Genomic DNA, 17,561 nt, shown 5'->3' on the forward strand with positions numbered 1-17,561 from the left:
TGGGTGGTGGGGGGGAAAAAAGCTTCGATTGGTAATTTTCTTTTGGTGGACTGCGCAATAGGTATGGTAATTTTAAAAGAGGGTGATTTATATGAGCTTCGGTAAATGCTGCATATTGTATTTCAAAGAGTTTCCTGTCATGACCTCATAAAAAGAGGAGGAGGCTTGTATGTGTTGCAGCGCCTAGTATATGTCGATTTTGTTGCATCGTTGGGCAGCAGCGCTGTAAGAAGGAATGTCAGCTTTTACATAACGCTCTTTTTGCTTTTGACTCTGTGAGGGGCTGTAAGGGTCCATCTTTGTGATCACAGATGGAGTGGAATGGCTTGAAAATGGTAAGTGAACGGGGAGAGCCTGCTCGTGGGGTTTTGTCTCGCTTCTCGCGTGCCTCGCGAATTTCTTTTGTTCGGGGCGGTGGATCGTGAGTCATAAAATAAAATTAGAGAGCCTTGTTTATTTTTTTGTGGGATATGTATGCCTATGTGTGTGTATATATATCTATATATCTATTTAATGTATGTAACTGCGATGGCACTTCACGGCATTTCCATTGAACGTTGCATTTCAGTCGAGCGAGGATGGTCTCTGCTGACAGTCACGGTGTCATTGTACCGCATGTGCCTGGCAGATCAGGCGGCCGATGATGCCTTTTAATCTCCGTTTGTATTACACCAGCCTTAAATACAAACCTAATAATCGCCTCTAAAATTCAGGTATTGCGTTTCTGACGGAGCCGGTGCTGTAGAGGATGGATGGAGGGATGGGTGGATGGAAGGGTGTGTTTTTTGTGTCGGGGTGGGGGTTGGGAGGGGGGGAAGCCGTGTTGTTTTGTGCTTTTTTTGAAATGCCGGGAGAAGTCAAAGCCATTTATGTGAAAAATAGTATTTCTATTTTTAGACTATATTCTCCTGGCAGAGGAGCCTGGATGCGCTCGTCTCGTCCCCTCTTTTGTGCTTTTCCTTACAGATTGTGCAAAATGGCATGATGGAATACAACTGCCGGGGACTTTGGGCTGTGCCGAGCAGGGGACCCGGGGTGGGGGCTGGGACCGAACCCGCACAATACCCGTCCCTCCTGCCAGCCCCCCGGGATGCTGGGGGGGGTCTGGGTGTCGTGTGTGTGTCCCCCCTTTCTTCTTAATTTAACGTTTTGCAGACTTTTGCTGCGGATATTTATTATAACCAGGGAAACAAAGCGACGGTCTTTTCCCATTCTTACAGGATTGTCTTTGTCTAGCTGCTTGTTTTGATGGGTGTAAAACAAATAAGATTAGACTGAGCAGCCGAACTGAAAGCGATAGCTGGGAGGAAAAGCCAATGAAAGGTTGCCGGGGAAACGAGCATAGGGGAAGCTGAGTGGGGGAGCAGGTGGCAATCATGTGGGAATACTGCAAACAGTGGAAAAAAAAAAAATCTAAAAAAAAAAAAATCCCAAACCAGGGGCTACCTCGATTATCTCTGCTGTTCTTTGTGGCAGTCACAACTTTAATTATTCTTTATAAATAGGTGTTAATTACATTTCTGGCTCAGGCTTACAGTGATTTCTAGAAATCTGGTTTTAAGCATCTGTTCTTTCTCCTCTGCAAAAGAGGGTTATCTTTCTCTTTTTTTTTCCTTCCCCCTCCCTGCTGTGAAATTGTATGTGCAAAAAATTGCAAGGAATCCTGTGAGGCAGTATAAAAAAAAAATGTAAATTATATTGAATGAAGTTGACAGAGGTATAATAGTGAACTCCCACAGCTGATAGCTTCTGCAAATCATTTCTTAGAATTTTCCAGCAAATGTCCCTGTGAGAACAGTAGGTAGAATGAATTTACCCGAAGCAGTGATTTTGTGTTAAGTGATATTGGTATTTTTACAAAATCAGATGGTTATATGGCAGAATAATCAGTTCAGGGGAGTGAGTTCACCAATATCATAGGGTTTATGTGCTGAGTGGAATTTACAAAAAAAATGAGATTATTCTCCTCTTCATCTCCAGCCCCACCTTTAGCCACCATCTATTACTTATCTGCTGGAGCGATACCCACTTCCAATGTCAGGCTCCTTGTGGCAACTTTACTTTTTAAACTGCAGCTGAATATTTTGCTAATTGTGACAGTCTCTTATTGTAGTGGCAAACAACAATGGGAAATAGCAGAAGTGCATCTTTAAACAAGGCTTTTGGTGCCAGAAGTGTTAAAAAAGCGTAGTAGACTGGTAAGTGATAGACGGTAGTGTAAAAGATAAAAAAAAAATGTGGTTGCCCAGAAAATACTCATCTATCACACATCAGGAGGCACAAGAGAAGGAAAGCAAGAATATAGAACACCCCTTTCTTTCTGTCTTGAGATTTTTACAAATATTTTTACTTTCTTCCTTTTTCTGGTACAGGGTAACTTCAAATGCAAGTTCAAACAGGAATGGTAGTGCTTAGTTTAAATATGAATAAAAAGAAATTAAATCCTCCTTTTAATTTGCTTTGTTTTAAGTATTGCTTCTGCTGCAGTCCTTTCTGTGAGGAAGTAATTGGATGGCCCTCTGAAAACTGCACTGCTTTACAGTGTAGAGGAGAGAAAAATCTTGAGGGTGTGTGTGCATATGTAAAATTCTGTATTTTACAGTCTGTGCATGTGCAGAGAGATGTATTCTGACATGCATTGTAGTTGTACGTGAGAGTAAAATAATTTTTCTTCTGTCCAAAACAGAGATACTGTGTTCTAAATCCGTTAACTTAGTCAAGACAATAAATAAGGGTGCCTTTTATTATACACAGCTGCATTGTTTGTTTTAAGAGTCATCAGCTAGTAGTTACATTTTCATTTTCTGTACAATTTGGTGTTTCTACAAAGATTTAAAAATAATGTAATCCTTGTTTCATGGCACACGTGTTCCTGCTCCGATCTTCCTCTTTTCTTTGTTTTAAGATTATATTGATGAATACAGCCTGCATGTACATAGTGACATTTTCTTTTTGCATATAAAAGATTGCATTGTGGATCCTCATATAGAAAAACAGCTATTAAGTTAGTGAAATTTAATTCAGACTGCTGTGGGTAGTAAAGAAAGATTAAAATGTTAAAACCTTTCTCTTCACACAAAGAGGTGGAGAAAATGTAGTTGTCTTTAAATACTACAATTTTTTAAGATTTGTTGTCTTAGTGAACTACTACTAGTCAGAAAGGATGAAATTTTACAATTTGCTATTGATGCAAGGTGAATACCAGCCATCAGTTTAAAATCCTGTCCCCATGTACTCTACTAATCAAGTTCCCATGTTAGATACAGGGATGCCTCTCCACTGTTGACTGGCTTCATTGCCTCCTTTGCTTTCTTCCTCTTTATTAATTTTACCTTTTTGAGCTCTCTCAAAGTGAGCCTGAGCTGTTGTGACAAAGGATGGTTACAATGAGCTAGAAGGGGTATACTTAAAAATCCCATTTGAATGAGTTTGGAATAGTCTTCGTAATCTTTACTTGGTCCTGTTAAATATTGTGACTCTGCTAAAAGAAAATCCAGTTGTGTTAATCTTAGGTATATTTAATGTATTATTTTTTTTAGAAATAATATCTTCTAGGTTACACTGATTTTTTTTTCTTCAACCTTCCTACCTAGTGTGCTGAAAGTATCCTAATTAAATGCAGGTTATTTTCTGTGTATAATTATCATGCTGTTGGTACATAACCTAGACCCACTCTACACCCCAAGGTTTTTCAAAAGAAACAAAGTGTGACTGTGTCCTGTTTTCCGGCAGGGAATTTTTGTTTTCTTTGGGAACTTGCACTTTCAAAATAATTTCAGCACACACCCCAGGCAAGAAATGGGCAGTGGCTGAGAATATTATAGCGAGAGGGAGAGAGATGCAGATAAGTTGACAAATCCACTTGTCTGTTTTGGCAATCTGTGTCCACTAGACAACTCTACATGCCTGGACACACTAAAATGTACATTTGTCTGTGGGACAGCTGACTGGATACACTCCGATGCACTGGCAAATACTGCAATGCAGTATTTTTTCAATGTCATTGGGGTTTTTGGGGAGAAGTGGGCGCAAACAGTCTTTTTGCAAGTGCGACTATGTTAAAAAGCATGGTACCTGTGTAAAGGGTAGGCCAGATCTTGAAAAATTTGCTAATCTGATGGAAAGTCACTCCTCCATTGCACTCTTCTCCGTCTCTTGCTCCTTTTCTTTCCGAGTAGGATGAAGAGAAGGGTGTGCATGTATTTTGTGTGTGTGTTCATGCATGTGTCTTCCCTTCTTATTTGAATAGATGTTAAGGAAAACACTGGGTTTTGTATGAGAAGGGAAAGGGCATTTGTGTAATGTAATACTTTCCAGTTGTTTGTGTAAATGTCCAGTTATTTCCAAGTAACTTTAAAAGGAAGGCACATGTTCACTTTCTACAGAATTTTGCAAAGATGAGGGTAGCACGTCAGTTCAAGTACAACAGGTTTAATCCTGGTAAAAAAAAAAAAATAAAAAATAAAAAATTGGCATTTAGTGGGGATCCATACCTTGCCTTAGCCTTTGCATTTGAGTGTGTTTAACTGTTCGAGATAATGTGAAGTGAAGATGTTGGAGAAACAGATATTCAAAGACTGTTTGCTTGCTTGCTTGCTTTTTCCCCCCAATGATCAATCTTTACTTCCTAAGATATGGGAATATTTTAGGTGCAGGGGGCTTTTTGTAGGTCACTAGTTTTACAGCATGAAGAAGAATGGAGGAAGAAAAAAGGTCTCAAATGTGTTAGAGGCAGTAATTGTTTAAAATTAGCCATCTAGAAAAGGCAGAAAAGTCTTGGAGGAAAGAGAAGGAGGCACAAATATGTGAAACAGCACTGTGCTAGTTGGGGAGATAATGAGTGATAAATTTGAACTGGTGCCGTGGTGTGATGCCCATTAATTTCTCAGAACCTTGACTTTGCAGGTTTGTTACTTACTTCGGCGTTCACACCTTTAATTATAACCAGTTTTGGATGGTAGCTTGGGACACTGAAGATGAGACCTTTTGTTTGTTGTTTATTTAAGTATTCAGACAGTTTGCATTAGCATTGGAACATCAGTGTTAGAAATGAAATACTTTCAGATTAAGAAGCATGCAATTAATTTTCACAGCTACCTGACATTGTCTTATTTGTAGCATTTACATTGCTTGCATTAGTCTGTTAAGAATTAGCTCAATAGAACCCAGTGTTAGGTTATCTTTATTATCTGTAATGATAATCCATGTTTTCCCAAACTGTTTTGGAGCTCCTAATGTATTATCATGTCTTTTGGGCCCCAAAAAGTAATGAGGAAGCTGAGAGTCTGTCTTACCTATTGTTCTACCCTTGATTGTGTCTTATGTGAGGACTTTCACCTCAATGAGCGAAAAATCTGTAAAAGTCAGGAAATGCTGTGAACCAGTTAGGAATCCTTAATTAAACAGGATGAGAAGACAGAATAGTAAGAAAAAAAGATTAATTAAAAAAAGGGAGGTAGCTAAACCTTTGTGCATCCTTTCTGGATATGGTTTAGTTCCACAGTAAAATACAGGTCTGGCTTTGGCAATATTTAGAGTCAAGATGTATATAGAATTTCTGTAGTACGCCTTTGTTGCTAAGGCACACGCAATTGCGTCAGTGATGCTGTTGTGATGGGGAATTATATGTCCTTGAATTCTTAACCAAAAAAACTTACTTAAATTTATTTTATTATTTTAATATTAAAATATTTTTTTATTGCTATAAAAGCTTTTATATGTTGCGGTTGGTGTTTTTCCCAATCTGGAGCTGTGCGCCAGTATTTTTTAGAATTGCAGCAGTAGCGTATTTGGCTTCTGAGCAACCTGAAGTCTTGGAGGCAAAGGCGATATATGATAATGAATTTTTGTTTCAGAACAGACACAAATGACTATGGGAAGTGGTTCTGTCATTCGCGACGCTTCAAGAAGGTTCCATGCGTAATGCATCTCTGTCCATGTAAGTGATTTTCGGTGTGGGCAGAGGGCAGTGGTGCCACTGGAGCCTTTCCAGTAGCCTAAGTCCTTCAGATCCAGCCGCTCTGCTGCGTGCCTGGGTGCATTCGCAGAGCCGTGGAAGGAAAACCGAACAGCTTCCTCTGGTTTTCGCTTCCTGAGGGACGTTGGGTGAGAACATCCCATCTGACCCTCCATGTAGAGACCAAAAGATCGCTGCTGGAGCAGGTAACCCCACTGCGCTTGGGCCCTGTGTGTTGGCCTGTCATTGCATGCGCGCTCATTTGGAGTAGCCGATTGTTTTTTCTGAGCGCTGGGAAGTGTTTATTCCCAGGTTGAATGCTGTTTAAAAGCTTTTTGTAGGGGTGTGAGGGGTGAAGGAAGCTCGTCCTTGTTTTTCTTCCCCTTACTGATTTTTCATTATTGCACACTGGAAAAATTAGCAAAGACAACAATAGTCACAATTTATGATTTAGAGTAGCTCTGACTCCTCTTGTAATGGCGTGGCTAATCGCCCAGCAAGGACGTGGAATTCCAGGAGCCAACTCTGTCCCCTTGTCTCTCGCAATACAGATCAGGACACTTGCCAGATGTCCATGTTTCTCTACCATTATTAAAAGCGAAACTGATGTTTGTGACTTCAAAAAATTATTATTGCTAGACTAAACTTGGAAGATTTTGCATTGGGGATTTTTTTTGTTTATGTGGATTAATTTAAACTCTTGATGTCTATGATGTGCTTAAGGTGTGGGGAATATTAGTTCTGGTTTGAGAGGGCTGTAGGAAACCAAACAGGGAAAATGCTAACTAACCTTCTTACTGAGTCAGATGCTAATCTGGGAAGGAGGCTGTGCCTTTTCTCAATCCTTGTCAGCTGACATGTAGACTTCCATAGCCATCAGCAATTTCGTGTTAGATAATACAAAATTCACGACTCAACAGCATGAAACAAGCCATGTTTAAGTCGCCACACTGGTGAAGTGTTAACGTATTCTCTATTTGGGATCAGAGATGTTTGGGGTTTTTTTTACCTGATTGAAGGGTTTATGAAGGTGACTGTTAATTGCCGTACCAGTATTCATCTTCTGTGGGTCATTCTTGATCTTTGAATGGTGGTCAGTGACTTTTTCCTTTACTATGTGCAGAAGAACTTGAGGGAAAAGACTCATCCTGTTATTTCTGTAGAGCAGAAGGCACAGTCACGACACCATGGAAGTAATAATGCATGTAAACAAATGCTCCTTAAATAAAAATAGTTCTAATACCGCTCCCTGTTTATCTTTGTTCCAAATGAAGTTACTGGCAGTAGATGAGTAGGGGGAAGTTGATTTTTAGCAGAAAGCGTGAATGCTGGAAATTCTTCCTAATATGTGTGTGCCAGCTATACTGTGGCAATGTTGCTGTCGATTCCCTTCCTGTGAGAGCAGCTGTTCAGGGAATTAATCTCTTTGCTTGATGCAGAGGGTCCTGAAAAATTCAATGCGTAACTACGGTGGTGGCTGTGGCCATTTTTAGTGTCACTGTTGATGGGAACTGGCTCCATGATCTAGCACAGTAGCATATTGTTCTTTAGACTAACTGGGCCAGGACAAAATTATCATTCTGTATTTCATGTGCTCTGTGAGATATTCCGGAGTGCACTTCAGAATTTGACATTGTGTTTGATAATTTATAGAGCACAGTTTATATTTAACTGTAGACACACTAATCCAGGAAAAAGAGTAGTATATTTTTAGTACCTTTTTTATTGTCTGTACTTGTCATTACCCAACTACTGAAAAGAAGTGTTCACAAATGTAGATGCTCACTGGGGTAGAAATTGTTGTGTTTAATTTCCATCATTAGTCTTTGCTGTATGCAAAAATGAACATCGTTTTTGTGATGTTCTTTGTGGTTACCAGGAAGCTTTTCAGCTGCTGCAGAGGCCATGTTCTCCCGTGTTTCAACACCAGTCTGGACCAGGATACCTAGGCTGAATGCCCCAGTGGTCAGGGATGCTTAGGTGATAATATTCATTGTAATAATGATATAATGTCACTTCTGTCACCGCTGTCTTCTCTGAGGTGAAACACAGGTGGAGTAGACCCAGCTCTGAGTAGAGGCTGCCTGTGACTGCTGAGGATTCTAAGGGAAAGCTGGCCAATAGAGAAAGGACAGTAACTTGGTTATTTTGACTTTAATACTCAGTAAGCTGTTCTTATGTGTTTAGGCTGTTAGGACATTTCTGCCTAGTAGTCTGTAATAATGCTGCCAATTTTCTGGTTGCCTACTGACATCTAAGCAAAATGTAATGTCTGGGTTTGAGTCAGGACAGCTGGGATGTCCTGTGTCCCACCTTGTCGCAAGCCCCTGTACCTGAGCAGGGGCTGAGGTCAGCAGGGCTGCTGTCAGGTGCGTTAGCAGAATTATATGGTAAACAGGAGCCTGTTATCCATTAAGTCTGCTCACTTTTTTTTAAGATGAGTTTTAAAGGATTTTTATTTTTTTGGTGTTCAGAATATGTTCATTTATTTGAATAAGAATTTGATGCATTTGAGTATGATTTCTTTTGGAAATTGTAGGAGGCATCTTAGTAATTGGAATAAGGAGGATGTTTGATTTAGCTTGTGGCACATTTACCTTTCTTAGTACAGAGATAAATAAACTTTATGTCCAGAATAAACCATTAGGATCTGTTAGCCTGACCTTTGACAGGTACATGCATATCTACTTGTTATTGTCCTTTATTGATGAATAATATATTACTAATCTACAGTAAGGGGTCTTTTGAGCTTAGCATAATGCCTTTATGTATGAGAATGAATTTAAGTATTATTGAGATGTTTATCCCATACAGTATATGAAAACTTAATCTTGTTTAAGTAGAAATCTCTCTTGTGATACTATCAAGAGTAAACAACTGTCTCTTTATACTAGAAGATCACTTCTGATCATTTTTTCCACCAGAAATTTCTCAAGTCTTCACCTTTTATCTGTTCATGATGTTTAAGATAGTGTTGGCCATATTATTTTGGAGTAATTCATTGTAACTTTATCTACCATAGGTATGTTACAGAAGGAAAAAATGCTTGTATTTCATGAAAAGATTATTTCCATAAGCAATATTAGTGTGGTACAAGGCTGTAGGCTTACAGGTGAATTGTAGAAAAAGCTGTAAATTTCTTCTTTATTACTAATTCAGCTCATGTGTGAAGAGAAACGTGTTGTTGCTTTGCAGTAAGCTAACATTTCTAATGATGGAGGCAGAAAATTGTGATGTTCAACTGCGTCCTATTTCAGGGTTTATCTCTTAGACCTGCAAGCAGCAGTATCCATAGAGATGCTGTTGCCAGCAGTTGAGATGTACACGTGTTGATTAGTAGTATTCCTAATTGCATTTACCAGTGTTGTCTTCATTAAGGTCTTGTTGAGGACAGAGCCTTGAAATATCTTGGTTGTGCTGTGCATTTTGCTAAGCCATACACTGTGGCCTAATATAAGCCCATCTTTGCATGAAAAATGTATGGGCAGCATTTTCAGAAGAAGAATTTGCAGCTTAGGAGCTGAAATCCCATTGCAGTGAACATTAATGAATCTTAAATTGCTTAAGGGCTTCTGAAAATGGTAGCTTTTGTTTCTAGAACTTCAGCAGAAATAAGTGGTGGGGGTTTGGATGTTCCAAGGCTTCACAGAGAGCCTGCTCTGTCTTTGCTTTGCTTTGTTTTCTGGTAAGTAGATGTTTTCAGGCTTCAGCAAGGCTTGTAGTACAGCTTTTACTGTCTAAACTCTTGGGTTGCAGATGATTCTAGATTATTTTCTTAAAGGGGAAAAATAAAGTGGAATTGTGACAGGTCTACAACAGCTGAAGACTTGCAGCTGTCTGCTGCTTAGATGAACATGTATGTCCCCATGGGAATCTGTGCGTCAGTACATCGTGCAACATATATATTCCTAAACCAGTAGTGTAATTCAGTTATAGATTAGCAATACATAACTCAGTAATATAGTCATTAAGCTAAACAAGCAGTTAGTGATTACAAAACAAAACTGAGCTAAAATTAAAATTCAGAAAGTAATAAAAAATATAAAAACTTTCTCAATTTCCTTTAATTTCCGTGTGTCTTTCAGCTCTGTGTCCTTTAGACTGAGAATCTGTCTCAGATGTTGGTCTCTACCATGCTCTTGTTTTGTTTTTATTATCTAGTATCCAGGCTTTTGAGAAACTCCCTCCAGTCTTCAGGGTTTGCCTCATATACTTAATGTTTTTGGTGGTGGCTATTTGTTTATCAGCCTGCTAGCACAGATTTTAAATTTGGGTTTTGTCAGTCCCTCTCCCTTTTTCAAGAGGGACAAGGCAGTCGGTGGGAGACCTCTTGTCTTTGTGGTATCTACCTAATAAAATCTAATAAAAGAGGATGTTACCATCAAATTTTGTCTTGGAGCATCAAAGATCTCATTGTTTTGTTGAGGTTGTTTCTTTTTCCAGACTCATTGAGCCTTCATATGCATCTTGAAAGAACCAGTAGTAGATCCAGATGAAAAACCAAGAGGGAATAAGAAGCAATTCAGAATTATGAGATTAAATAAATAAAATAAAGACCTTGTAAAACTGTAGGTGCAGGATTGTATGGTACAAATTTGGCAGAAGTAGAAGGGTGACTGAAGAGGAAATAGATGTTCCTTCATAAGGCAGAGCCCAACTGTGTTACCTTTGGGTTTAAAAACTATACAGACTTTTGATCAGAGGCGGCTGGTGACCCCCAGGGATGTGGGTGGCCATGTCCTGGCACAGAAGGAGGACACCTGCCTGCTACTGGCCTTTGTTACAGCCCATGGTGTGTGGGGCACAAGGAGTTGCAAGGGTTTTTAATCTGAGCTAATTGTGTAACCCATCTAATAGACTGGGGAGGAATCCATTTTCCTTTCCGGGTGTTTTCAGTTTCAGCACTCGAAAGCTGTGTTCCAAAGTGGTGTTTGAATGCTGTGAAATTAAGACTGATTCTCCCTTATCTTCATATGTAAATCACATTTAATGGCAGAAATTATTACAAGCAAATTCTGGTGAAAACAGTCTAAATAAAAGGGATAGCTGTTTGGTGTTGTAGATGTCAGGTTGTTGTAATGAAAAGGATGACACTGATACAGGGGTAGTAGGAAACTTCTGTGACCATCACCTATTCCACTAGTTTTCCCCACTTACACTTTCATTAGTGCTGTTGAGCGTGTTTGCTGTAGATTTTCATAAATGTTTGGAGAACATTTGTTTGAAGAATAGAGGCAAATGCTTATGAGGCTTCAAACCTGTGTAGTTTCTCTGTAGTCATCCCAAAAGGTGAAACAGCTGGAAACAGCTATTGAAAATGAAGCCAGTAGAAGTTCATAAGGAACCTCAGATACTGTGAGTTGAGGTAATACGTGTGATAGAGCTATAACTATATTCTGATTCTGGAAGAATGTTTTTGTCCTTACAAATGTGCAGTGCAGCACTTGGATTGTCCTTCCCAGAAATCGCTGTGCATGGAGTGCTTGACCACTCTGCAGTCCTCCAGGCTTTGGGGAGTACTGAGTTGTATGTATGCTAATTGTAGTTTTCCTCCAATTTCTCTTCCCCTCAGTACCTGCGGGAAGAGTAAGAGACCCTATGAAGTATGTGATGTGATGCCTTGTGTGTGGTTATTGGATGTGTAGCTCTGAGAGTGGCTACAGATATGTTAGCAGTTACTGGCATTAAAAAGGTTGTGACTTATTTTGGTGTCTCCTTTTCCCACGCATTCCCTTTCGTATTTGAAATAAAATATAAAACTGTAGAGTCCACACTTCATGGGAACAGAAGACACATTTATCTGAGACTATCAAAAGAAAAAAAAACCAGCAGTTTGGTACATGGTAATGCTGCTTTGCTTTTTGAAAAAGCTGTTAGGAGCAGTGACCTTATCACTGGGCCAGGTTTGAGGATATGGTGTTGTGTTATGGAGCTGTCACAGCTTACTGTGTAACTTCAGCAGTTTGCCTAGATACTTTCCTCTGGTTTGATACTTCCCTTCTGTAAGACTTGGAATAAAAATAACAGGTTTTGCCTTTCTGTTTTTTTGTCACTGTGTTGGTACAGTGGCAGCCCCTGCCCTTACTACCCATTTATACAGCATCTAGCACAACTTGGTGCTGATACGAGCTGTATCCTTCAGGCACTGCTATGATAACAAGTAATATTGCCAGTAAACTTTGTATTCATTTCACTGCAGATTGGGGACAGAATATTTTGGTTTAGCATATTCATGCAAAAGCCTATAATGGACTAGATCTGGATAAATTTAGCTATTAAAGAAAATAATTTTCTCCTTTATTTGAGCTGAAGCTTGCCTCTTAAAATGAATGTGTTTGTCTTCTCCGTTTGGATCATTTGTGTGCTTTGTACAATTATTGTGGCATCCATAAATGTGAACTTGCTGAAAATGTTTAAATGCTATTTCAACCTGAGTGTAGCGCACTCTGAATCTGAGATTTTGTAAGAAGACTATATCCCTGCCATGAGAGCTGGAGACTGCTAGCTTTCTGCGCTGAGACTTCCAGCTCTATCTATATTTAAAATATTAAATATTACTCTTACTCAGAGGAAGGTAAAGATGGAGCATGTAAAAGTACATATGAGTGGGGAACATGTCAAAATATGGAGGGTTAGATAATGATTTGTTTCTGGGATATTGGATTTGCCTCCAGGCAGATTTACTCAAAAGCTTTGTTTTCCTCCTTTATTTCGTGTTCATGATGTATTTATTAGGTAAATAATAGCAAGTCTAGTTGTGCAGTACATAAGCTTTAATAAAAATGTAATTGACAGTGAAACTTGACAGTTGTGTTACAGAGAAGAAAATCTGTACTGGAACTGCACACAGAGCATCGTTTGTCTCTAAGGTCACTTGAGAAAGAAGCCCATGTAATACGTACGTGAAGTTCAGGTGCACCAGCTTCTCTCCCTGGCTGGAGTTGTGGTTTTGAACCAATGAATACTTAAAGTATTATTTCTTTTTATTTTTTTTTAACATTCCTATGGGAAGAAGACATGATCTATCCTGAAGACTTTATGATCCAGTGCCTCATTCTGCAAAAATGTAGAGATGTGCTTACTGCCCCTGAAGGGAGTAGCAGTGGCTGCATCTAAAGTGGGGTGAGGGCATGCAGCTGCTGGTCCAGGGCTGAGGGACCTGGTCTTGGGTGTGTTTGTATGTTCCATTCCATACCTATGGACCAACCTTCTGCCTTTGGTGTAGCTGTTCGTAGAGATCAGCAGATGGGAGGGCTGTGGCTGCATCAGTCAGGCTGCTCCTGTAAATTGGGCTTTTCTCACCTGCAGAAAAGTTCTTGTGGGCCAGAAACTTGTGCCGTGCTGGCTTCCATTCAAAAAAGCAGATATGCTGGGAGTTAAAGCCTCTTTCTCATTATAGAAGGAGAACCTGTGTGTGAATCTACATTTATTTTCTTTGAGAGGTTTTGTTTGTTTTTGCTTTTGTCATCCTTGTGCAGGAGATGGCTGTGGGACCTCTGCCATGGCACCATTTGTTTTCACTTGTAAAAGCAAACAACTTGCAATGCTAATTAAAGAGCTTTTTTAGATAAAGTAAGAGCTTTGCATTATTTATCTAAATTCTTTTTTGTGGGAGAATGTTCTGAGTTTGTTCATTAATGAACACTTAGAAATAATATAAAATTAGACCTCATGAATTTTTCATGAGGTGTAATTTACCATGATCATTTTTCTTGGCATTTAGGTGCTGTGAACAGTTCATTATTCATAGATAACTTTTTTGACTTGAGTCCTTAAAATGGATCTGTCTGCACAAATTCTTCATAGTTTTTTGAGGTGTTTTTCAGATTTTGATTTCTTACGAAAGGATTGCTTGTGGTACATTTAAAACACTTCTTTAGTGCCTTTAAATAATATTTATTCTTAAGATTCTTAACTGTTACTGATTTTTTTTTTCCCCCGTATGTATCAAGTTAATTTCTGTTTATTGTGGAGCATGGGCAGTGGAGTATATGTAATTCAGGGAACAAGAATGGATTCTAAAGCAACTATTTGCTGAAGACAAGCTTCTTTTGGTGTCTATGTATGTGACAGTCTTTCAGTTAAATATGCAGACCTTTTAGGCTGCTGAGAACAAATTTTGTAAATATAAAGTATGTATATGTACATCTATAGAGCCACTGGCTATTGTTTCTACATGCAGTAGGGAGATGAGACTGTCTTAATCAGTCTGTGGGTAGTTTTCTAAATGATTCATTAACTGTGCTTTGTAATGGTAGATGGATGTCACATATTTACTGTAATAACTGAAGATTAATGTCAGTTACTCTAACTTGTTTAAGCATTGTAATAGTTGTGTTTATACACACAAGTATTCTTTGCATTATTGTTGGAGCTAATATTTCACCAGGAATAAATTGAAATTAATTTAATTGTAAAAAATATGGGGTTATGACAGAAGTATTTCTGAAACGTTATTTATAATGTAAGAGTTGCTATAATGAATATTTGTGGCTGATATTTTGTAGGAGAGATTCTACCAAGCCTTTTGGTAGCAGTGTTTTGCAAAACACTGGCAAAGCTTATGCTCTATTCCTGAGCAGCAAAGCATTTCTTTGTGAGACCTGTCAAACTAAAATACCTCATACTTTGCTGATATGTTACCATACTGAGAAGAGTAGTACACCAAGAAGTCATTTTAAAAGCAGTCTGATGAAATACATCCAGAATTTGAAATGTGAGTTGCCTTTAACTTACATCGCAGTCTTAAAAAATACAATTTGTGACAGTATTTCCAGGGTTATAAAGATAGAATATTCAAATTCTTGGTGGCTAAATTATCAGTGTCTATCAACAGTAACTGCAGTTTATTCTTCAAAGATACTGTTATGCTGTATATAGAACATGGTGTTGCAGTATTGGAGTCTGGCGAGTTGTTGCCAGAAAAACCCACCTCCAAAACAAAATGCCTCTTTATACCAGTAGCATGTGAATGTCATCACACATGACGTTTGCACTGTAATATTTCAAGACCTTTAGTAGCTACCTAATTTGGGTCAGAGAAGATCTACAAAAGCATAAAGATGTTGCTAATTTTAAGTGGAATGTGTAGAGGTGTAATACTGATCTTCAAGGGATAAGAATATATTTTGTTTAAAATATTGAACGTTGGGTTTAAGTGACTGTTGGATGTTTTACATTTATTTTGCCCGTGTGCAAATAAACCCTTGATGAGTTAAAGGCCGAGTTATAGCTGCCTTTAATATTTTTGTAGAATTGAATTATAGCTCAGTACTACTTGGGTTTAAAAAAAAGTATTACCAGTAATTAAAAATTATGAAAACTGTGTGCCCAGGAAACTAGAGTATCTATTTCAAAGATGTTCATATTGTGATACAGGTATTGAGTTAAAATCTAAATGTTAGTAGAGGGGAAAAAAATAGCAAATGGCACGTTGAAGTCTATTCTTTGAATAAGTAATATTGCTCTTACATAATGTGTTGACTGATATAGGATCAACAACTTCTTAATATTAAACAGTCATCAACAATAAATGTCCCAGTGCATGCACGTTGAACCCTTTAACAGTGGATTTGAGCTTCAGACATGTTGGGGGAGAGGACAGAATGTTTGGAAAGGAGAGCTGGGACTTACCTTTTTGTCACCATTAATAATTTAAGTCTTTATTAATGATGTGAATCAGTATGTACATCTAAAATAAGTGTTATTCCTTTGTGCCTGTAAGAGTTTTGAATGCAAGCTCTGGTACGTAACTGCTTTTTTTTTACAGAAATCACTCTGTAAATGGAAACTTAAAATTATTCAGAAAAAAAATACATCTGAAATACTTTATCAGAAATGGTTTTAGCAGTTCTTCAGCACTTCTCTGTATCCATTATCTCATTTTTTTATTATACCAAATCGATTTTCAGTAACCTACAACTTTGCAATAATTTGAAGGGCAAACAAGTGTCTTGATTTTTTTTTTTTTCTGCTATTGAAAAATCAGCAACCTAATTGGACTTGAGTGAGAGTAACTAGGAAGAAAACCTGGCACCTGGTGCAGCATTAGTTATATGCCAAGATTTTGATTTTGATGAAGTATTATATGAGGAACTATACTTGTTCAAGAACAGACTTTCACAGAGCACCTTACTCTTAATGTTCTGAATGTGTTAAATATCTGAGTTGAATTATGTTTATTTGCTTGGTATGGAAGATAAGCATGCTGAAAATGTAACTAAAAAGACTTTGCAAAATGCTTTAAGTAGGACACCAGCCAGATTTGAATTTTGTTTTCTTTCACAGATTTTAAAAGATCCAGGGCTATTGTTTATTGTGGGGAACTATAGATAGCTTTTGTGTCTGTTGCTAATCATAGATGATGTACCTTCCTCAGTGCATTGTGCTGAAGTGCTGCTTCTGCTGTAACTGAAACCAATGGTGTGGTATTCCTGTTGGCTTTAGAAGGGCAGGATCAGTCCCTAAAATTGCACTTGACTTTGGGTTTTTTATGTTAGAAAGGATATGGTCAGATGATTTAAATTTATGTGAAAAGCTGCAGTTAACAGTATCAGCTGCTTCATGCATCTTGAGACAATGTCTTATTATTAGGACTGGAATTTTTTCCCCCCTGATTTTAATCAAGTTGATGCATATACAGTGTGTATGAGCACACTGTGCTCAACTGAAGTGCATTAGTCTTGGGGTGCAAAACCCTGACCCCACAGCTGGCTGTTAGCAAAGCCTAGGGCTGGTGTTTGCTGCTGGGGTTTACAGGGATGTGGAGATCAAAGGATGCTCTTCCAGCTGGAATCCTCGGCAGAAAAGATTTAGCAGCATCTGAAGCATTTAGTAGTACATGTGAGTAAATATGTGTATGAATTCAGATTGAAAAAATTAAAGTATGGCTGATACTGGGTAAAAAGGAAAGTCCTGAAGGAGGAGTGTACGGGGCTGGTACAGCTCGACAGGGGATGTAAGCAGTGCTTGGTGCCCTGTGCCTGGTAAAATTGCGAGGGGGATTCTGGTTTGGATGTACTGATTTCTTTCAAAAAGTCACTATTTTTGTGGAGTTTATTTTCAAAACTATTCTGCTGTGTGGTTTAAGGCCTTTCTGTTGAGCACAATGTGTCAAGCCTTCTTTTTATTTAATAATTGTTAAACCAAGTAGCTATTCGTGGGCTTGATAACAAAAAATTATGGTAGTTCAAAACTTATTTCTGTTGATAAAAAAGAGGGTTATTTTGGAAATGAGGCAATAAACTAACACTGAGGCATTTCAATTAAAATAAAAAAAAATAGAATTGAACAGAACAGAACCTGTTTAGAGTCTGAGCCACCCTCATGCAGTGAATTTTAGAATAGACACCCCTTTGGTGTACGTCTCCTTATCCTTCTGAATTACAGGCCTAATTTGTCACAACATGTACCTCCCTGGATTTAAAAAAGAAAGCAAATTAAGTCTTGAGTAATTATAACAATTACAGGTTCGGATGAGCACAAGGTTCAGAGTGTGTGGTGTCTACAGCCCTCAGTTCTCCCTCTGATTGTCCTTGTCCCTGTCCCTGGGCAGTGGAGTCTCTTGCCTGGGGCAGCAGTTTGCATCATTGACTCTTGAGTCTTC

At 38.5% G+C, this 17,561-nt stretch overlaps 1 protein-coding gene across 1 annotated transcript in view; it reads left to right on the forward strand.

Annotated features, from left to right (window-relative positions):
* The first annotated feature begins 45 nt into the window (after positions 1-45).
* The window catches only part of ELAVL4 (ELAV like RNA binding protein 4), a 62,551-nt gene continuing 45,035 nt past the window's right edge, over positions 46-17,561 (forward strand). Inside the window, exon 1 of the mRNA XM_010165210.1 lies at positions 46-335. Coding sequence (XP_010163512.1) covers positions 312-335 — 24 coding nt within the window. The 5' untranslated portion in view covers positions 46-311. The remainder of the gene's footprint in view (positions 336-17,561) is intronic.

This window comes from Antrostomus carolinensis, unplaced genomic scaffold (assembly GCF_000700745.2).
Source record: "Antrostomus carolinensis isolate BGI_N321 unplaced genomic scaffold, ASM70074v2 scaffold6700, whole genome shotgun sequence".
In the NCBI taxonomy this organism is placed as follows: Eukaryota; Metazoa; Chordata; class Aves; order Caprimulgiformes; family Caprimulgidae; genus Antrostomus; species Antrostomus carolinensis.